At 50.1% G+C, this 18164-nt stretch overlaps 15 protein-coding genes across 15 annotated transcripts.

The window, feature by feature from the left end:
* Positions 1-36: 36 nt before the first annotated feature.
* GL50803_00114247 (Ankyrin repeat protein 1) lies at positions 37-1725 on the reverse strand (the record flags this gene model as incomplete). Its single annotated transcript, XM_001707955.1, has 1 exon — positions 37-1725. The coding sequence occupies one exon, from the start codon at positions 1723-1725 to the stop codon at positions 37-39; it is 1689 nt and encodes a 562-aa protein (XP_001708007.1).
* A 135-nt stretch (positions 1726-1860) lies between these two features.
* On the reverse strand, positions 1861-2268 carry GL50803_006713 (uncharacterized protein; the record flags this gene model as incomplete). Its single annotated transcript, XM_038046316.1, has 1 exon — positions 1861-2268. One exon carries the CDS (start codon positions 2266-2268, stop codon positions 1861-1863), a length of 408 nt encoding a protein of 135 aa, XP_037902247.1.
* A 419-nt stretch (positions 2269-2687) lies between these two features.
* On the forward strand, positions 2688-4211 carry GL50803_0024412 (Ankyrin repeat protein 1; the record flags this gene model as incomplete). The annotated part of the gene is made up of 1 exon (XM_001707952.1): positions 2688-4211. One exon carries the CDS (start codon positions 2688-2690, stop codon positions 4209-4211), a length of 1524 nt encoding a protein of 507 aa, XP_001708004.1.
* A 599-nt stretch (positions 4212-4810) lies between these two features.
* Positions 4811-5200, forward strand: GL50803_0020081 (uncharacterized protein; the record flags this gene model as incomplete). The annotated part of the gene is made up of 1 exon (XM_001707949.1): positions 4811-5200. The coding sequence occupies one exon, from the start codon at positions 4811-4813 to the stop codon at positions 5198-5200; it is 390 nt and encodes a 129-aa protein (XP_001708001.1).
* Positions 5201-5569: 369 nt separating this feature from the next.
* On the forward strand, positions 5570-5938 carry GL50803_006724 (putative Nuclear transport factor 2; the record flags this gene model as incomplete). The annotated part of the gene is made up of 1 exon (XM_001707946.1): positions 5570-5938. The coding sequence occupies one exon, from the start codon at positions 5570-5572 to the stop codon at positions 5936-5938; it is 369 nt and encodes a 122-aa protein (XP_001707998.1).
* Positions 5939-6007: 69 nt separating this feature from the next.
* On the forward strand, positions 6008-8668 carry GL50803_006725 (uncharacterized protein; the record flags this gene model as incomplete). The annotated part of the gene is made up of 1 exon (XM_001707945.1): positions 6008-8668. One exon carries the CDS (start codon positions 6008-6010, stop codon positions 8666-8668), a length of 2661 nt encoding a protein of 886 aa, XP_001707997.1.
* Positions 8669-8806: 138 nt separating this feature from the next.
* On the forward strand, positions 8807-10129 carry GL50803_0016130 (uncharacterized protein; the record flags this gene model as incomplete). Its single annotated transcript, XM_001707944.1, has 1 exon — positions 8807-10129. The coding sequence occupies one exon, from the start codon at positions 8807-8809 to the stop codon at positions 10127-10129; it is 1323 nt and encodes a 440-aa protein (XP_001707996.1).
* Positions 10130-10132: 3 nt separating this feature from the next.
* GL50803_0012942 (uncharacterized protein) lies at positions 10133-10570 on the reverse strand (the record flags this gene model as incomplete). The annotated part of the gene is made up of 1 exon (XM_001707942.1): positions 10133-10570. The coding sequence occupies one exon, from the start codon at positions 10568-10570 to the stop codon at positions 10133-10135; it is 438 nt and encodes a 145-aa protein (XP_001707994.1).
* Positions 10571-10600: 30 nt separating this feature from the next.
* GL50803_002226 (uncharacterized protein) lies at positions 10601-11110 on the reverse strand (the record flags this gene model as incomplete). Its single annotated transcript, XM_038045970.1, has 1 exon — positions 10601-11110. One exon carries the CDS (start codon positions 11108-11110, stop codon positions 10601-10603), a length of 510 nt encoding a protein of 169 aa, XP_037902248.1.
* Positions 11111-11116: 6 nt separating this feature from the next.
* GL50803_0012941 (uncharacterized protein) lies at positions 11117-11923 on the reverse strand (the record flags this gene model as incomplete). The annotated part of the gene is made up of 1 exon (XM_038045712.1): positions 11117-11923. One exon carries the CDS (start codon positions 11921-11923, stop codon positions 11117-11119), a length of 807 nt encoding a protein of 268 aa, XP_037902249.1.
* An 82-nt stretch (positions 11924-12005) lies between these two features.
* On the forward strand, positions 12006-14063 carry GL50803_0016129 (Translation initiation factor; the record flags this gene model as incomplete). The annotated part of the gene is made up of 1 exon (XM_001707940.1): positions 12006-14063. One exon carries the CDS (start codon positions 12006-12008, stop codon positions 14061-14063), a length of 2058 nt encoding a protein of 685 aa, XP_001707992.1.
* A 196-nt stretch (positions 14064-14259) lies between these two features.
* GL50803_0098054 (heat shock protein 90) lies at positions 14260-15299 on the forward strand (one part of a trans-spliced gene, as the record gives it). Coding sequence (XP_001707991.2) covers positions 14260-15299 — 1040 coding nt within the window.
* A 106-nt stretch (positions 15300-15405) lies between these two features.
* GL50803_0016127 (Replication factor C, subunit 5) lies at positions 15406-16527 on the forward strand (the record flags this gene model as incomplete). Its single annotated transcript, XM_001707938.1, has 1 exon — positions 15406-16527. One exon carries the CDS (start codon positions 15406-15408, stop codon positions 16525-16527), a length of 1122 nt encoding a protein of 373 aa, XP_001707990.1.
* A 66-nt stretch (positions 16528-16593) lies between these two features.
* GL50803_0016126 (uncharacterized protein) lies at positions 16594-17541 on the forward strand (the record flags this gene model as incomplete). The annotated part of the gene is made up of 1 exon (XM_038045850.1): positions 16594-17541. The coding sequence occupies one exon, from the start codon at positions 16594-16596 to the stop codon at positions 17539-17541; it is 948 nt and encodes a 315-aa protein (XP_037902250.1).
* A 14-nt stretch (positions 17542-17555) lies between these two features.
* Positions 17556-18134, reverse strand: GL50803_0026749 (uncharacterized protein; the record flags this gene model as incomplete). The annotated part of the gene is made up of 1 exon (XM_038045999.1): positions 17556-18134. The coding sequence occupies one exon, from the start codon at positions 18132-18134 to the stop codon at positions 17556-17558; it is 579 nt and encodes a 192-aa protein (XP_037902251.1).
* Between the last annotated feature and the right edge of the window lie 30 nt (positions 18135-18164).

Consider the following 18164-nt stretch of genomic DNA (forward strand, 5'->3'; position numbering starts at 1 on the left):
GCCTATACAGATTGAATGGGTACTTATATGAGAGCTTCACTTCCTATAGAGGTTTATCATCTCGACTATCTCTGGTCGCGTCTCTGGTGGAATAGTAAACCCATTAAGGGATTCGTATTCGTAAGGAAGCAAGATGCGTACTGCCACTCGTTTGTTCTGGTAGATAGCGTAATGGAGTGCCGTGAGGTTGTGGTGATCTCTCATGTTGGCAAGATGTGGGGCTAGAACACCGATGTCATAGTACCTACTGGCGTGGACAGCAGAGATAAGATCGGTGGAAAATACCTTCGCGTCTTCAGGCAGTGAGCCTTCTTTATTCACATCTACAGTGGTGTGCTGCTTATCTTGTGTTGAAGTAGTGGGCTTGCTCACAGTGGAACCAGAGAGAGCCGGCCTAGGGCTACTACGACTGGGGCTGGGCCTGGATATGCGTGGCGCTAGCCGCCCGTGACGAAGCAGGATCTGCTGAAGAGAGTTTCGTGAAATTCCTTCTGAGTCCTCTAAAAGATCTATCAGCTCCATATTGTCGAAGAGCTTGGCATAATCTATTGCACGCAGACCCCTATGGTCCACCAAGCCCGCTTCATAAGGAATGAGCGCCTTGCAGGCTTGATAAAGGTTCTGCTCTACGGCATAGATAAGGGCTGTTTTGCCCTGGAAATCTTGGTTGCTAGTCTCACACTTGATAAGTTCCTGAATAATAGGCTGGTTGTTTGATAGTACTGCATGCATTAGCGCCGTCCGACCTACAACGTCCTTCAGACCAACCTCATACTTTAACAGCGTCTGGACGAGCTTTAAATTTCCCTTGTTCACGGCGAACATCAGGGCCGTCATTCCAGCAGGATCTTGGATCTTCGCCTCGTATTTCCTGAGTATTGCCGCAGCGGACTCATTGCCTATTTCTGCCGCGATCATGAGCGCAGTCTTCCCCTCCCTGTTCACGTTTCTGCACAGGATAGAAGAATAGTCAAGCATCTTCTTATAGTTGAAGGTCATGACTGCCCTCATCAAGAGAGTGTTTCCGTTCTCATCTACTTTGGGACCACCCTTTACAACATCTGGAGTCGTTGTGATCAGTATGGGAGAAGCGTGTTGGCGCCTTGAGTCATCCCGGTGTGTGAGTCCGTCAAGCACACCCATGAGGTACGTTATGCAAAAGGTTGGGCCGGCAGCTGTTTCGAGAGAAATTGCCTCGGCTATATCGCCCGCAGGCAGCTTATGACAGTGACGGATGGCGTCCTGCAGGAGCTCGTAGTCATTCAGCTCAATAGCAAACATTAATATCTTTCTAAACTCCCCATCCTTGCCCTGAGCCAGATCTTTGGATGGATCCATATGCTCAAAGCACATATGTGCAATGGTGTCCTGCTTGTACTTCAATGCCATAAGGAGTGGAGAAAGACCGGAAGAGGCCTCAACAGAGCCCTCATACGGAAGCAAGACTCCTGCAGCATCAATCGAGGACGCGCGGATTGCGTACCCAAGAGCCGTGAACCCCTCAGAGCTGATTTCGCACGCTTCACTAACCAGTGCTTGGACACACGATGCGTGACCTGCATCCGCTGCATGCATCAGCGCAGTCATTCCTCGGGAGTCCACGGCTCGCCGCATGGTCGCTATATGCTGTTTTAGATAGGCGCAATCTCCGCGCTGTGCAGCAGAAAACCAGCGGCCAAAGGATTCTTCTGCCGCTTTGCCCTCGTCCTGGTCCATCAGGCTCATTTCCTCGTTTTTTGTGATGGCTTTGTGAGCCTATAGAGACCACAGTGTACACTGTTCAACGCTGTTAGCATGTGTGAGACCGTTTTTTGGTTCTTCGTCATTCGTCCCACTCACACCGTAACACGCGTCGGTACTTTATCCCATCAGGACCCCTCTGCCTCGTACAAGGCGCAGAACGTGTGTGTCGAAGGGGCCAGCTCGCACGTGCCGACAGAACGGAGGCCGCCTGCGCCGCTCTCCACGGGCATCCTGTGGAAGCGGCTTCTTTCGTGAGAATTCAGTGGACTGCGTTCTGCCGATGGCGCTTTCCACTAGTGTAGGGCTTGAAGTGCTCCCGCAACGTGCCTTCTTCAGGAGAAAGCGTAACAGGTGAAGAGCGACTGCACTCTCTGCACAGCAGTCCACTGAGCTTGGGCAGACTACGTCCAAGGAGACCTGAAGGTCCTGCAATGGGCATAGCTGCAACTCATGGGAGAGCCCCCCGCTGTTCGTACAGACACTTTCTTCAACCATAGAAGACTTACAGATGTAAGCACAAGGCATCTGAGATCATGGCTGCCACGAGGTCCAACGACAGCGGCAGATGAATTAGCACTGAGCACGAATCCTTGGTTACAGTCTCAGAGTAGTCCACATCACGTAGCCCATTTGGGTAGTCAAGCATGAGTGCTCACAGACAGAGCATAGCGCACTGCACTTTGCGGGTGAGATGAAAGCCCACCAGTGTTCTACGCTGTTAATGGCTCTAGCCTAGTACTTCACAAGATCCCATCTAGCCGCAGCACGAAGGAGCAGAGGCCGGACATGGACGCATAACACTGCATACAATTATATGCAACAGAAAGAATCAGCAAGTGCCAGAATTATATAGGAATACATGTATGGACATCAGTTGACTGAGCTGTAGATTACAGTGTGAATTACAGGTGTTTTAGCCCTTTCTTCGGCAGGAAAAATAAAGGATGGCATGCAACGAACGCGGAGGGTCGCGAGCAGGCAGTTCTAGTCAAGAGGATGCCTCTTCTGTACCTCACTCCACAAGGGATTCATTCTGGACGCCCCTTATGCGTGCTGCTGCGGAAGGAAATGCTGGGACCGTCCGGATGCTGCTTGAAGCGGAAGTCCGTACCGGCCGGCGCAATAGACAGGGGATGACGGCCCTCATGCACGCGGCCCAGCGGGGACACGTTGATCCTATTAGGCTGCTTTTTGAGAAGGAGGGTGGCATCAAAGACAAGAACGGTTGGACCGCGCTTATGCACGCAGCGTACAACAATCACCCTGAGGTGGTTGAAATTCTCGTCCCTCACGATCGTGGGGAGAAGGACAAGAACGGCCGCACTGCTCTGATGATGGCCGCAGAGAGGGGCCACACAGAGATCGCCTCCTTCTTGGCCCTACACGAGGGGGGCCTGGCCGACAGCAGAGGCCGCACGGCCCTGATGATCGCCGCACAGAAGGGGAATCTTGAGATTGTCAGGGCCCTTGTCGAGCACGAGAGGGGCCTGAAGGATAACAACGGCTGCACGGCTCTTTCCTGTGCAGCCCGAGCCGGCCACCGCGATGTCGCAATGCTCCTCATGGCACACGAGAAGGACTTTATGGAGTGGACGATGCTCATGTGTGCCGCGGCCCTCGGAGACACGGACCTGGCATTCCGGCACCTCGATGAGAAGGGCCAGAGGGACAAGCGGGGCCAGACAGCCCTCATCATCGCCGCCCAGAATGGAAGGGACGAGGCTGTGGAGCTCCCAATAGGGTACGAGAGCGATGTATCAGGATGGACAGACCTTATCTACTCTGCATACCTCGGGGACACGGATGAAGTCAAGGAAAACATTCACGAGAAGGGACGCACTGATATCATTGGGATGTCTGCTCTCATGTGGGCTGCACACCAGGGCCACAAGGAAGTAGTGGAGTTCCTCCTCGAGCACGAGAGGGGCCTGAAGGACAGAGCTGGGAAAACAGCCCTCATGCATGCTGTTTCTGCATTCAGTGATACTTTCGATGGACGAGCGGTTCCGACTGATGCGTCAATGGGTACCGGCCGCGGTAGTGTGGTTTCAGAGCGTTATGAGGATCGCCTACAGTGTATCGAGCTACTTGGGGAGCATGAAGCGCGTATGCGGGATAACAGTAGGAGGACAGCCCTTATGATAGCAGCGGAGTGTGGCCACGGGGGATACGTCAAGAAACTTCTAGATAAGGAGAGGGGCATGAGTGATAGTAATGGATGGACTGCCCTCATGAGGGAAGCATCCAATGGCCACACAGAGATAGCAAGGCTCCTGGTGGAGAAGGAGGGGGGCATGAATAATGGTAGTGGATGGACAGCACTCATGTTGGCAGCACGGAATGGCCACACAGAGGTGGCGAGGCTCCTACTAGAGAAGGAGAAGGACATGAAGAGTAAGTGGGGTAATACTGCCCTCAGTATAGTCAAGGGGTATAACCACCCCTCTATCATCTCTCTCCTCTCATAGAGTAAACAGGACCCCGCCCCGGCCTCGCGGCCCGACATCTTGTTTACTCTCTCCGTTTCACCGAGGTGGGGTTGCCATCTGCCACCTGAGCAATCCCCTCCATGCGAGCCACCGCCACTCTGGGTAGGCGGGTCCCTCTCGCCCTCGCACCAGCTGAGATCTAGAGTCCAGAGTCTAGAAACCAAAATCTGAGAATATGAGCTCAGATGTCAAGCGATTCCGGTGGGAGAAGAAGAAGAAACTTCACTCTATCCACTGGGAGTCTCTGTCGCTCTTCGCGGTGCCTTCCGAGGCTCTCCCATCTTCTGGCCTTTCGGGTCAGCTGTCGTCTGATATCTAGTGAGCACCCGTTGTCTCGGGCTTTTCCGTCAGCCACAGCAGTCTGGCCTCAGAAGCAATTGACCCTGACCATGTACTCCAGAGTCGCCTTGGTGCTGGTACTCCATGATGAAGATCGCACGCCACGAACCTCAGGTGTCGATCCTTAGGTCCCTGAGGTGCTCCCTTGTCTTCTCGTGGAGGGTGCCGTCAGTCCCGAGTATGATCGGGAGGGTGCTCCCCGTATGCCTCTATCTTAGAGTGGTAGTACGAGCTCATGGATGCCGGCTGAACCACTCCTATGTCGACGGCCTGGCTGGTGTCTGGAAGGAAGAGGCCCGGCTCTGGTTCGCCTTGTCATGGTCAACCCATACCTTCTGCTCATGGACCACAGTGCACCTCTTCTTCGACACTGTGTGGTCATCCAACACGAGATCGCGTCGAGGCATCACTTTATGCAGTGTGTCTGGCTCAGTGACGATGTGGTCTGCGTCCATCCTCGCACAGCACACTTAGAGGTGATGCTTTGGTCTGTTGAGGCGTCGGTCCAGGGTCACATCTTTCCGAGGGGTATCATCTGCAGCATCAGGAGCGATCAGGATCGGTTCACCAAGGTTGTGTCGCTCTATGATGACATCTCATCTATATCAAGGATATGTGGCTGTTTGTGATGATGAACTCCAAAGCACCAGTATTCTTCAGTGTAACTAGATTCAATGTACTTCTCAAGACTTGAACCAGATATCCCAGCAAGAGCTTCTCCAACCTGCTTATCAAAGGATTCATAGTAGTCATGTGGTGAGTCCATGTCAATCAGCAGTGTGTAGTTAGTCACTGGACGATGATCTTAACCAGCGTGAGACCCGCCCAGTGCTGCAACGACTCACACGAGAGAATGTACCCAAACAGCAGCTATCAAACTGACCTCAATGAAGTAGAGTAAATCTTCCTCTTCCGAATAACGCCTCCGTTAAAAAATGAAATGTAAGATGTGATGGCACAAATGATGGACATTAAATTGAAATACCTCCATAAAAATCATGGACCCAAACTCCCTGGCAAGCTCCTTTGTGCAGCACTACTACTCCAACTTCTGCAACCAGGCGACACGTGCTAACGTCCTGTCGCTTTACAGCCCCACAGCGCAGATGATTTTCAACGGAACACATTGCCGGGGAATCGAGGCCATCCAGCAACAGCTCGAGCGCATGAGCTTCAAAACCGTCAATATTCCTAATCCTACTATTTCTGCGATGGATCTCGGGGGACGATACTTGGTGAAAGTGTCCGGCCTTTTGAGCATCGACGACTCCAATCAGCCTATAGGCTTTGCCCACGTCTTTGTCCTGGGCTCCAACAACGGCTCATTCTATATAGAGGGCGAAATCTTTTCCTTCGCTATAAATTAATGATTGGTGTCGGCAAAAAGTAAGTAAAGAGCAAAACTAAATTTTGGGCTTTTCGGCGACGCCTACTCCATGGCCTCTTTAAAGACCGTCCCCGAGCTGGCTGTCGCGACCGGCTTACCTCCTTCACTTGTCTTTAACTCCGTTGCGGGATACCAAACAGACCCTCTGATCAAGGATCACCTTGCAGACAAGTCGACTTTGTTGCAGACAGATGCATTTTGTAGTGTCATTTTGGCTGATAAGGCCCTCAAGATAGAGTACAAAGAGCTGAGAGCCAGCCACTTCGTGGGGGTGCCTCTCTCAGACCTATTCACCATGGCTCTTAATCCTCACATACCCCAAGATAAGAGAACGGAGATGTCTCTGGTGCCCGGCATGCCATCATACGCTATCTTTAGTTCCATTGACGGAAAGCGTCTCACTCATCGTGCCAATCAAAAGGATCTTCTACTTCGCCAGCCTGTCCCAAAGCTCGCTGTTCACTTTCATCCAAACACATATCTTCCGGTTTATCGAAAATCTGACCAAATGCATACATCCCATATCAATTTGAATTATCTTAACTTTCGGTCCGCACCCTTCAACGTCCTCCCCCTTTTTGATTTCCAGGCATTCGTGCATCCAATTCTTCTTTTTGCTGATCAATTCAACTACTATGTTGCCTTTAATGAAGACTTTGCGACCTACTACGACATGTGCGTACACCAGATTGACATCCCCTGTCTCACGGATCCCATCTGTGTTCCCGAGATGGACGACGATACGATAGTGATTGACTGTTCAAAGGTGGGACGGTTAATCAGCAGGCTTTATACCAAAGGGTTCTCCATTTACAAGGACTATAAATGGGAGCGTTTCTGTGACATTATTACAGTTTTTCACTACGTTAATGGGATCGTGGACGCTCTACCAGAATACTTTCCTGCACATACTACCCAGGTGGATCAAGAGACGGCTGCACGTATTCAGAATCTTGCTGCGTCGACCTCTCATATGGCTTTGATCATTGAGGACGGAGAGGATCCCCTGGAGATGGTCTCTATTCTGCAAGAGGCGTTTGGTGCACAGCTTCGATTCAAACCGGACTTTTATCTCTCCGACTCTATACTCGGCTCGGAGGATCTTGTCAGCTTTCTGCTGCCCGATATGGTGTACAACCCGCTTACTAATGAATATCTTTATTTACCAGAATTAATTGGGTCAGAGGACGGAGTTGTACTGGAAGACAGCGCCCCTACCAACCTTATCTTATCCCAGATATCTAGGAACCCTGATTCGTGGCGGTCGAATAGTCTCGTCAACATAACCCGGATATGTCCACTATTCCTTGCACATATAACTGGAATAAGTGAAGGTGCTACTCTAGGGCCAGCGGACACTGGTTCCGGTTCAATCCTGGATCGAATACGGCGCGATTGTACTGATAATAGCACACAACTGATGTCAGAGATAAGAGAGAAGTTATTTGGTTTTTCAGAGAGACGATGGAACGCTTTGAAGACTGAGGTGAAGCAAGCGTGGATGATGCCTAATAGATCCAGTGCCTTAGCGTCTCTAAACCTAAAAGCATTCTCCACAGCCGCTTCTGTTCTCACCAAGGATTATGTACGTGTTTTGAATTGGTGCCCAGGCTGTCATGCACAGGAGCTGATCCCATCTTTTCTTGCATCCCAAAAGAATGCGCGTTCGAGCTGGCTTGCACTTCGCACACGATCTTTTGCTAAGTACCTCCTAGAGGTATCACCAGATGTGGTTGCTTTCCAAAGGTCGGACTTCGCTGAGTTTCTTGACGCATATTTGTATGAAAATGAGGTATCCAAGTACGTCTTTATCCACACCAGAGTATGCCCCCAGTGGCCATTTGTTACACTGGACAAGTCATATGTGGCGACCTTTTTCTCTGCAGACCTGGGGAAGTCCGTCAGAAACACCCAGAAGTGCCCATTCGATGGCCACTACACCACTGAAACCTCTACCATAGCATTTAACAGCGAAAAGTACGAACTTATTTCTTACGATAACATATACCTTAGCAACGTGCTTTCCATGTCCTGGTTGAACGAGGCTTCACCGGCCATATGGAAACGCTTTCTTTCGGAGAACACTGCCACTATTTGTTTGGTTAAGCACAAAAAGCTAGAAAGCACCTACCTTGTTGTTTTGAATGTCGCTTGCACTAGAGATTCAGACCCTGTCACCACCATCCAGGTTCTCTACTCAGAGTACTACTTTTACCGGTTTATTCAGAAGCAGGTTGCTGATGGACGAGTCAACTTGGCCCGAGATAGCGTTCTGTATGTCATGGCCGGACAAATCTGTGGAGGCGTCGAGGAGCCTTCATACCGCATGCTGACGGGAGGGAACAGATGGACATCAACCGGTAATGAATTGGTGTCATTGGAAGCTTCATATAACATGGTCAGGCAGGCTCTGAAGCGTTATGATGAGCAGCATCAGCAATCAGTAGAAGGAGCTGATATGCTCCCCACTGACAGAAGCTATGAGTCTCTGTTTGCAGCTATTGTCCACGAAAAAGACCTCTTGGATCTTATTTGTCGAAATAGCAATTTGGTACGTACCTGGATCCCCGTTTATTACGATGATGCGCAGACTAGCGCTGGACCAGAGGCTAGTGTAATGTGGGATAGCGAAAGCTACAACTTTTACCTTGCTGCTGCAGAGGAGGATCGAGTCGCGTCGGCCAAGCTAGCGGTCTTCGGAGTACTTTAAAGACTCCGATAATACCTATTTAAAACTGCTTTATGAAACCCTACAGCAACCGTATGACGACCAATCTCTTGCAAAAAACCCTGTGCTTGAGTGTAAACATAGCTTTGATTTCAAGCCCTTCCTCAGTCAAGAAAATTAATGATAATCATACCAGAAATAGATGGGACAGATCCTCGGATAATCGACATAATGAAAGGGCTGGCAGCACAGCTGGAGGATCTGTACACTTATAACGAATATACCTTCCTGTCTAACGCAGATCAAAAGCAAAAGCAGCTGGAAGAGAGAGTTTCAAGTTTAGTTGAGTCCACAAAGGAAAAGCTGAGCGAAAGTCAGCTTTCTCCTACCTACAGAGCATACTTCTGGCTTATCATTGGGATAGCATACAATGTCTACGACATTTATCACGATCAGGCCGCCACTTGCTTCCATACGTCCTTACGATTTGACCCCACCATCCCTGAGACATATCTGCAGCACGGCATAAGCAGCATCAAAGCAGGGGCATGGCGGAGATCTGAACTTATGTTGGCGAAAGCAAGGTCCATGCTTCCCGGAGACGAGAGACCGCTGGTGAACCTGTCCCTACTCTTTAGACTGCGTCCCCAAGACCTTTACCCAGACTCCTTAGCACGGGCTGTCATGATGGGGCGGAGCGCTGTACAGATTAACCCTAACAGCTGTCAAGCCTGGTTTGCTCTGGGGATGTCCACGCTTCGTCTCGCAGCAGATAGTAATAGTTCTAATTTCAGCAGGGCGTCCTGTGCACTTAGACGTGCCATTCAGATAAGAGAAAGCCAGGACCTCCCTTTTCCAGATGCTCGGTTTAATCTGGCTATGTTAGCTCGATTAACCTTGGACCTACAGACCGCGTGGACGCAGTTTCATACAGCTAGCATAGAAGACCCTGGCCTCAAGCAGGCGGTAGAGGGCTATACTGAGATAGAAGCCCTCCTTTCTAGCATTACTTTGCGGTTGGGTGAGAGTGCAGTATCATTCAAAGAACCTGGATTTAAGGCGTCCAAAGACGTTCTAGGACTTGACGAGCTGGCTGTCGGGACATCCGAAGGAACGTTACAGGTGCGCATATGTTCACTTATTGGTCAGGGGATCCCACAATTCTATCTGATTGAAAACAGCTGTGATGCATGTGAAGCAGAAGGAGACGAGAGCAAAAATCAGGAGCTCGGGGGCAAATCGGCAGCACAGCAACCAAGATCCATCCTGGCCCTTCACCAGGTCTCATCGGAGCTGGCTGCAGGGGTGACCATCTGCATAGCAAAGCCTACAGCTGCAAATCTAAAGGTCAAGACGACTAAGAACACATTTCAATTCCCCATAGTCACGTCTCAAGATGAGCTAGTGCGATGCATACATATAGTGAAGGGAAGAGACCGCGTACCGGTGACAGAGAAGAATGTGTTCGGTCACAAGATAACATCACAGATAGGGGGACGGTAGAGCTCACTTTGCGGCGGCCCCCTGAACAGTCACCATGATCTCCCTGTCTCCCCCAAAGTGTCTGTACTCCAGTAAATATACCCCCTGCCACGTTCCTAGAGCAAGGGTGCCACCAGAGATGGGGATAGTCAGGGAGCATCCGGCAAGGGTGGACAGGGCGTGGGCAGGCATGTCGTCGTCTCCTTCGTAGTTATGCCGATAGTTGGAGGAGTCAGGGACCAGGTTATGCATGATAGCATTCATGTCTTCTCGTACAGTTGGATCTGCGTTCTCATTTATCGACAGAGAGGCGCTGGTGTGCATTAGAAAAAGGAAGCATACTCCGGTGCGAACGCTTTGTATAAGATCTCGAGCCTGGGCCATGATCTCCGCCGTCACTAGGTACACCCCACGCTTGCGCCCCTTGAGGACGATCTTCTTCTGGTGGCACGCATATTGCATTTTTGGTTTTGCCACGCTTTATAGCTTACCTTAGAACTGCCTTTGCCGATCTAGGAGCAAACGTGTGGCCAGTTCCCTGATGAACGTATTGCGCTCCTGGATCAGTTGCTCTTTCCTGTCAAGGAGAACGGTAGAACTTTGGAGAGCATTAGATAGGACGCTAATATGCTCTCGTAGCTCCTCATTCTCAGCTGTCAAAGTAGCAATGGTTCTCTGGGTAACTGTGCGAAGATGCATTGAGTCGCCAGCATCAGGGCTATACTGTGAAGATTCTAACGAGGTGACAGGCATGACCTGACTCTGACGCAGGCGCAAACTTGAATCTGAGCTGGCGAATTGAGTCGTTCTGGATGGACTACACATGAAAGAGTCTAAGAGAGAGCTCCTTGTGAGCATACCGTAAAAGGTGCCTGGGGTGCCAGTTGGCGTATTGCTGCAGAGCTTACCCTCAGGACCGTTAGAAAGGCTAAAATCACTTTTCGGCAGCTGGAAACCCTGCTCATCTCTTCCATTTACAAGCCTAGATGCGCCAGCGGACATAAATAATTATTCACTGGAAAGGATTATCTTGAGGGCATTAGAAATGTCCACATCCAGATCTCTAATTGATCCGGAGAGCCTCCTCAAGCGGTCAAGAACATCTGGGGAATGCCTCATTTTAGTAAGGCCCTTAAGAGCCGCAATGGTGAGCATAAGCGGACGAACGGAGCTGCGAGGAACCAGCCAATCTTTGCCGTCTTCGGATCGTATCCGTGTAGCAACCTCTATAAGTAACTTTGTCAATGCAGTAAGCTTGTCGGGCGGCAGTATCTTTGAAAATTCAGAGGGATTATCGGCTACAGCTGAAACAAGAGAGTGAAGCAGCACACAGCAGCATTCATAAACCCCCTCAGAGCTTTTCCCAGCCAGCAACGGCAAGATGAGGGGCAAAATTTCTGCCTCAATAAGGTAGCTGGGGCCGCGCTCAAGTTGAGCAATATTGGCACAGATCAGCAGCACGGACCCCTGCACCGACAAAGGTGTGTGTGGAAGATGGAAGTACGGAAAAAGTGCAACAACGAGGCTGGAATCCATGAAAGACTCTGCAACGGCCTTAGACGACGATAAGATAACTAGTAAATCCAAAAGAGATTGAAGCTGTGGAAGGCACTCTGCTGCATCGCCTACTCGCTCCATGCTGCGATAGGATTGAGCAATCAAACCAATTATAATGAGCGACAGCCCCGGAACACGCCAAATATCCTCTGGAGTCATCCCTTCCTCCGGTGGGTCCTTGGATAGAGAAGAAAGAAGGTCCAGGATGGCGCTATCTCGCTTCTGCGGGTCAAATAGCCGTGCCATGAGGGCGTCCATCAGAGAATAAGCAGAGTTATCGACTGTTTTCAATTATTGCAGTTTTAATTCATAATCGCTTAGGTTTGTTTCTCGACACGCTATGCACTCAGTTTCACATCCATACACAGAGGCACAAGTGGTTATCCTAATTGGATATGACGAGCAGCCGGCCCGAAGCATGATCTCGCACAGTATACCTAACGGCTTGTTGAGCATCTCAACATACCCTTCCATATACTACACGCTGCTCCATTTCTACAACAATGGGTACGATAACTTCATCCTGCTGTATAAAAAGCTTTATGAGAGCGCCGTTGAAAGCCTTCTCTCTTTCTTTGACCAAGTTAGTTATAATCACGACATGTCTTGGACCATTCTTCCTGTCTGCTATGAAGATGTCCACGAGTCTGTCCACGCGATCTATAGACTGAACAAGGACGAAAAACTGACCTGTGAGAACATCATTGTTGTCTGTTCCTCATGCTTCACAACCATCGTTCCTTCCTTATACCTCAAAGCCCACAGGGACACCAACGCGACCATGACGGTCGTTCTTTCTGACGTCTCCATTGAGAAGACAGAAGCTGAAAAGCTCAAAAAGTGCAAAGGCGGATGCTTCGCCGTGCTCGCCGATACCACACAGCACAACCCACCCATAGACCTCTTGAGGCTCAGCTCTAATGCACCTAACGTGGCTCCAAATATTATTCAAAGTATATACCAGGAGATCATTAGCTACAATAGCATCTACAATCTCAACGTTCCAGAATACAGAAAAACCTTTGAAAACCGCTATCTACCGTTCTTGCAGCTACCAGATACCAGGCTAAAGCAGATAGCTGCATCTCTTGATGATACTAATCAGCTGTTTCTGAAAGAAGTTCAGGACAACCTTATGAGAAAGTTACCTCGTTTCCCGTCGTTTGTTGGCACGCTGAACTACTTCCAACCGATGACTGAGAATACTACGGTTAGGATACCATTTTCCGCTATTCAAGGGAATAGCAGGATGAGGGCATATAGTCAGCCGCCAGGCATTATTATCTTAGCCCGCGAAATTATTCAGTACCTTAACAACATCAGTAGGGTGTGGTCACTGTTTAATGACCTGGTGCCGTTTCTAGTAGAGCAGCAAAACCTTCCATATGAGGCACAGCACTCCAACATTAGAGCTTACTTGAAGACCTCTCCTGATATAAACATTTGCCTTACCACAGATGCAAGTAACTATACACGGCAGAGCAATCCTGATAAACCACTGATCCTCTCACCTACACTGCAGCATCCGGACTTCCCTACCTCAAGCCTATGTGATGCAGCTCCCCTCCCGTCCACTGTGGTCACAACCAGTCCACACGGGGTCCACCTAAACAAGGAGCTATGGAGCAACTTAGAGCGTGAGCGTTTGAAGGAGAACTTCATCAAGTCTATACGGCATTCTCTGGATGACGTACTTGTCACTAAGTCGTTAAGCGATAAGCTAAAGCCTCCGCGGAAGATTATTGTGACGGGGTTTGAACTGACCAATCAACGCTACTCATCAACGATAGAAAAGGATATACAGGAGATGAACAAGAACTTTCCAAACATACACTGCTTAATCAATACCAGGGACATCTATCTGCGTACCCATCTAGCCATTAAGAATAACCTCTATAGCATTCCCGCATGGAAGCCTGGACGCCATCATAGTCGCAGCAATTTTCAGATGATTAACTACAGCTATGACTCGGCCAGAAACCCGGCTTCAACAAAGGATATCGTCATAGATAATGTAATGTTTAAGGTCAGGAGGGAGAGCAGACCTGGGCGCGACAAATCGGCCGAGCTAGACACAGTAAAGTACATTGATGATATCGAGACATTCCACGAGGCTGAGCTAGAAGACCACACACGAATAGAAATGTCAGTCATTGGTCCTGGATGCAAGATAGGCGAGCACGTAAAGATCGCCCACTGTGTCATCGGGGCCGGAGTCGTTATTCATAGCAACGTGACCTTGAAAAAATGCGTTATATTTTCCAATGCGACCATTAACCAGGGCTGCGAACTCGAAAACTGCACTGTTTTAGATGGAGCAGAAGTCCAGGAGCACACGGCAAGACAGGACGTATGCTACAGAACCTATCGAGATGTGACTGGAGAGAGTAGAAAGTGAATGGATCAAACGCTTATCCAAAGCGATTGGGCATGAGCTGCCGGTTCTTGCAGATTTTCCTTTTGGGAGCCTTTGCGAATGCTCTGCGAGTTCGCAAGGTTCGCAGTCTACGGCGAGTGATCGTTAAAATTGATTTTTCAAAATGTTTAGACACTTTTGATCATTTTGATGATCAAGAGCAGAGGAAAGAAAAAGGATGCCCGCTGAAGTCTTCGAGTTCCAGGCTGAGATCTCTCAGTTGATGAACCTCATCATCAACACCTTCTACTCGTCGAAGGAGATCTTCCTCCGCGAGCTCATCTCAAACGCCTCCGACGCCCTGGACAAGCTCCACTTCACCTCGCTCACGCGCCCCAGCGTGCTCGGGAAGCAGAAGGACCTCAAGGTCGACGTCATCCCGCGCGAGAAGGACAACATCCTCGTTATCCGTGACACGGGGGTCGGCATGACGAAGGCTGACCTCATCAACTGCCTCGGTACGATTGCCAAGTCCGGCGCGAAGCAGTTCATGGAGATGATCTCCGAGGGCGCCGACGTCTCCCTCATCGGGCAGTTCGGTGTCGGGTTCTACTCCGCGTACCTCGTTGCCGAGAAGGTCGAGGTTATCACCAAGCACAACGACGACAGCTGCTTCAAGTGGAGCTCGACGGCTGGCGGCACGTTCGAAATCGAGGAGTGCCCGCGCGACTACTTTGGCGAGGAGCTCCAGCGCGGCACCGAGATCATACTCCACCTCAAGGAGGACCAGAAGGAGTACCTGAAGGCCGATCGCCTCGAGGAACTGATCAAGAAGCACTCCATGTTCATTGGCTACCCGATCTACCTGTACAAGACGCGCGAGGAGGAGGTAGAGGTCGAGAGCGAGCCGGAGAAGAAGGACGACGAAAAGAAGGAGGACGAGAAGAAAGAGGATGAGGTGCACGAGGCTTCTGACGACGAGGAGAAGAAGGAGGAGAAGAAGAAGACCGTCAAGAAAGAGGTCGAGGTCCACGAGCACGTGAACAAGCAGCCCGCGATCTGGACCAGGGACCCGAAGGACGTCACCGAGGACGAGTACAAGGACTTCTACAAGCAGATCAACCCCTCTGACTACGAGGGCCACCTCGCGGTGTCGCACTTCCGTGTCGACGGCGCCGCCCAGTTCCGCGGGATCCTCTTCATCCCCAAGCGCGCGCCCTTCGACATGTGGGACGCTCAGAAGAAGAAGACGGGCATCAAGCTCATGGTCAAGAAAGTGTATGTTATGTTTGTATGCTGTATGTGTGCGAGACTCCTTTACTCAAATTTGCGGCGTCGTGCTGCGGTCCTTCTCACGAAAATTCTTTGACCTCGCCTCGCCGGCATGTGGTGCAACAAGTACACCCCCACGCAGCTGGAGGCCATGGATTATCATTGCGACGCCACCAGGCTTTTCATCAGCGTCGCCCGGGCAAAAAATCCACCTCATCTCCTTGTCCATGGCCCCCGTGGATCAGGTCGCCACACCCGGGTTCTAGGGTACATCAGAAGCGTCTATGGCGTGCAGACGCTGGACTACATTCCATCAACGATGCTATACGAGACCAACACGGACACTTGCGAGGTCAATATTCTTAGTACTGCATGCCACCTGGAGCTCAATCCATCGGAAATGGGGAACCACGATGTCTTCATAATTCAAACGGTGCTTAAAGAGACTGCATCGACGTCTTCCATAGGAGACAAGTTCAAGGTTGTGGTTCTACAGGATGCCGACAAGCTGTCGTTCACGGCCCAGCAGGCATTGCGGCGTCTCATGGAGCAATATGCTGCAACGTGTAAGCTGATCCTCATGGCTGAGAGCATCTCGGGCCTCATTCCTCCTATTGTAAGCCGTTGCTTTTGTATCCGGGTCCCAGGATTCTCAGACGAGGAGATAGTCCACGCTTTGGAGACAACTATTACTAAGCATCGACTGATGCAAGGCTTTACCAAAGAAAGCTTGCACGCGCTGTTGCCTGAAGTTGCTACAGTGGCCCGCGGAGACCTCCGCAGAGCTTTTCTTCTGCTCCAGACCTACCAGTACGCCTCTTCTAAAAAGAACGTCAGTGTCCAATCTCTTGTTCCAGAATGGGAGACATTGTGCACAAACATAGCTTCCCAGGTGGCAACAGCCCGTAAAATGGCTGCGAAGAGCGCTGAAGCTGCCAGAGCTGGAAAAAGTGCCAAGCCAGAGCAATCTGACAAGCTTGATGTTATTCGTGTGACGCTTGTGGAGATGCTTAAAAAGGCTATTCCCGCTGATATGATTTTGACAAAACTCTACGAAGGCTTCAAAGATCAGGCAAAGAGAATGGGCCAACGCTCACCTCAAATACTTCTCAATCTGGCAGACCTTGCCATGGAATATGAGGCACGGCTCATCGCTGGGTCCAACCCCCTCTATCATCTGGAAGCCTTCTCATTCTCCTCTCTGAGAGAAATTATTGCCGACACGTCCCGTTGAACTTCCCTGTTCCGTTATCAGTCATTTCCCTCCGCAGGGTAGACAGCTGGGAATAAATTAGAATCTATGATGTTTAGAATGTGTGGCTGTGGCCCTCTCGTGAAGCTGCGGATAGAAAGTTTAGGGGTTGGGCCAGATGAACCCACAGCGAATGTAGACGCCTCTACTAACACTGCTAACCCAGATCCCTGTGTCTCTGGCCGGGAGAGCCAGAAGATTGCCGTCTCGCCAGCTCTTACATTTCGCTCTGCTTATAGTGCTCTTTCAGGGAGGACGACGACAGATATTGATGTCACCCCTCTATATCATCAGTTCACAGTTCAACCTGAACCCCAGGAAACATTAACTCCTCGCGAAATAGATCAACTCATCTCATTTCTGTATGCCTATATGGAGCATCGCATGGTGCCGCAACAATGTGCTATCCCTACATACGTTGACGTCCTAGAGGACCGAAATGCGCTAATCTCATTGGCTAGACTAAACGTAGAGCGAATGCACGCCTTCGCTGAATCATTCATCCAAAGGGATTCCTTCTTGGCCTTCCTCGCACTCTTCTTTCGTGAAAGCCCGCTTCGCCATCTAACCACACGGAGCAACGTGAAGTTCATACAAAACAACAGGTATGGGGTAATTTTTACACAACATACACTTATGCGCGTGTTAGTTAATTATGTGAGTTCTCACTGGTCCGACACGATGGGTGTGCAGCTGTTCTACGCAGTCCGAGCCGATCTACTGCGGAATGGAGCGCTAGGAGTCACTATTTCAGACCTGCGAATGCAGCAAAAAGGCAACCAGGATCCCGTAGACCAGGGGTCTACTCCCACCAGGGGAGCTGCTTGTTGCAGTAGATGGTCACAAAATAGAATGGTTGTTCTATCGATGCTAAAATGTGGAACGCTACTTCGTATCGTAGGGGCGATAGAGCCAGATAATAATTATCAAGTGGACTGCTTTGAGTTGGGTTGCTTCCTAGAAGTCCTCTTATCTATGCTTGACTTGGTCAAGTAATTGAACGAGTTGCACTAGAGAAGGTCTAGCTTGAGTGAGTATGTGTTTCCGCGCCTATTTCGTCTGAACCTTTCACATCGGCGGCGGAAAAAGCATTCATGTTTATACAGTTCCTTCTCCCAAGTTGTGAGAGGGGTGCGGTGAAGTACAGAGAGATCCGATGCTTTCCTGGAGCAGATGAGGCGAAAGCGCCGCGACATGAGTTTCTTTAAATTGTTGAAATAGCTTCGCCTGAAGTCGCTGCTGGCAAATGCGGCACGCTTAATAAGACAGCAATGAAGAGCAGCGCTCTCGAAAGCGTTGCGAGTGTATTTATAATAGGCTGCACTCGACACGCTGTACGGCTCTGTTATCATCTCAAGCTCTTTCTCCTGCGTTACCATTCCCGATGTACGAACTGTGATAAAATTTGGCTCAAGAAGTCTATCTGCGAACCAAAGAGGCACATAGACGGTCGCGCCTTTTTGCAACTCCTGGGATGCATTCGTTGTGTCTAGTAGCCCCAGGGCGTGTATTTCCATCCTCGTACGAACAGAAATACGCTCGGAGCGCGCCAAAGCTTCATCGATACTAAGATAATCAAAGAGTAGCATAGATATTAAAATAATTGATATCTGCGAAAT

Source organism: Giardia intestinalis, chromosome 5 (genome assembly GCF_000002435.2).
Source record: "Giardia intestinalis strain WB C6 chromosome 5, whole genome shotgun sequence".
Taxonomy (NCBI): Eukaryota; Fornicata; order Diplomonadida; family Hexamitidae; genus Giardia; species Giardia duodenalis.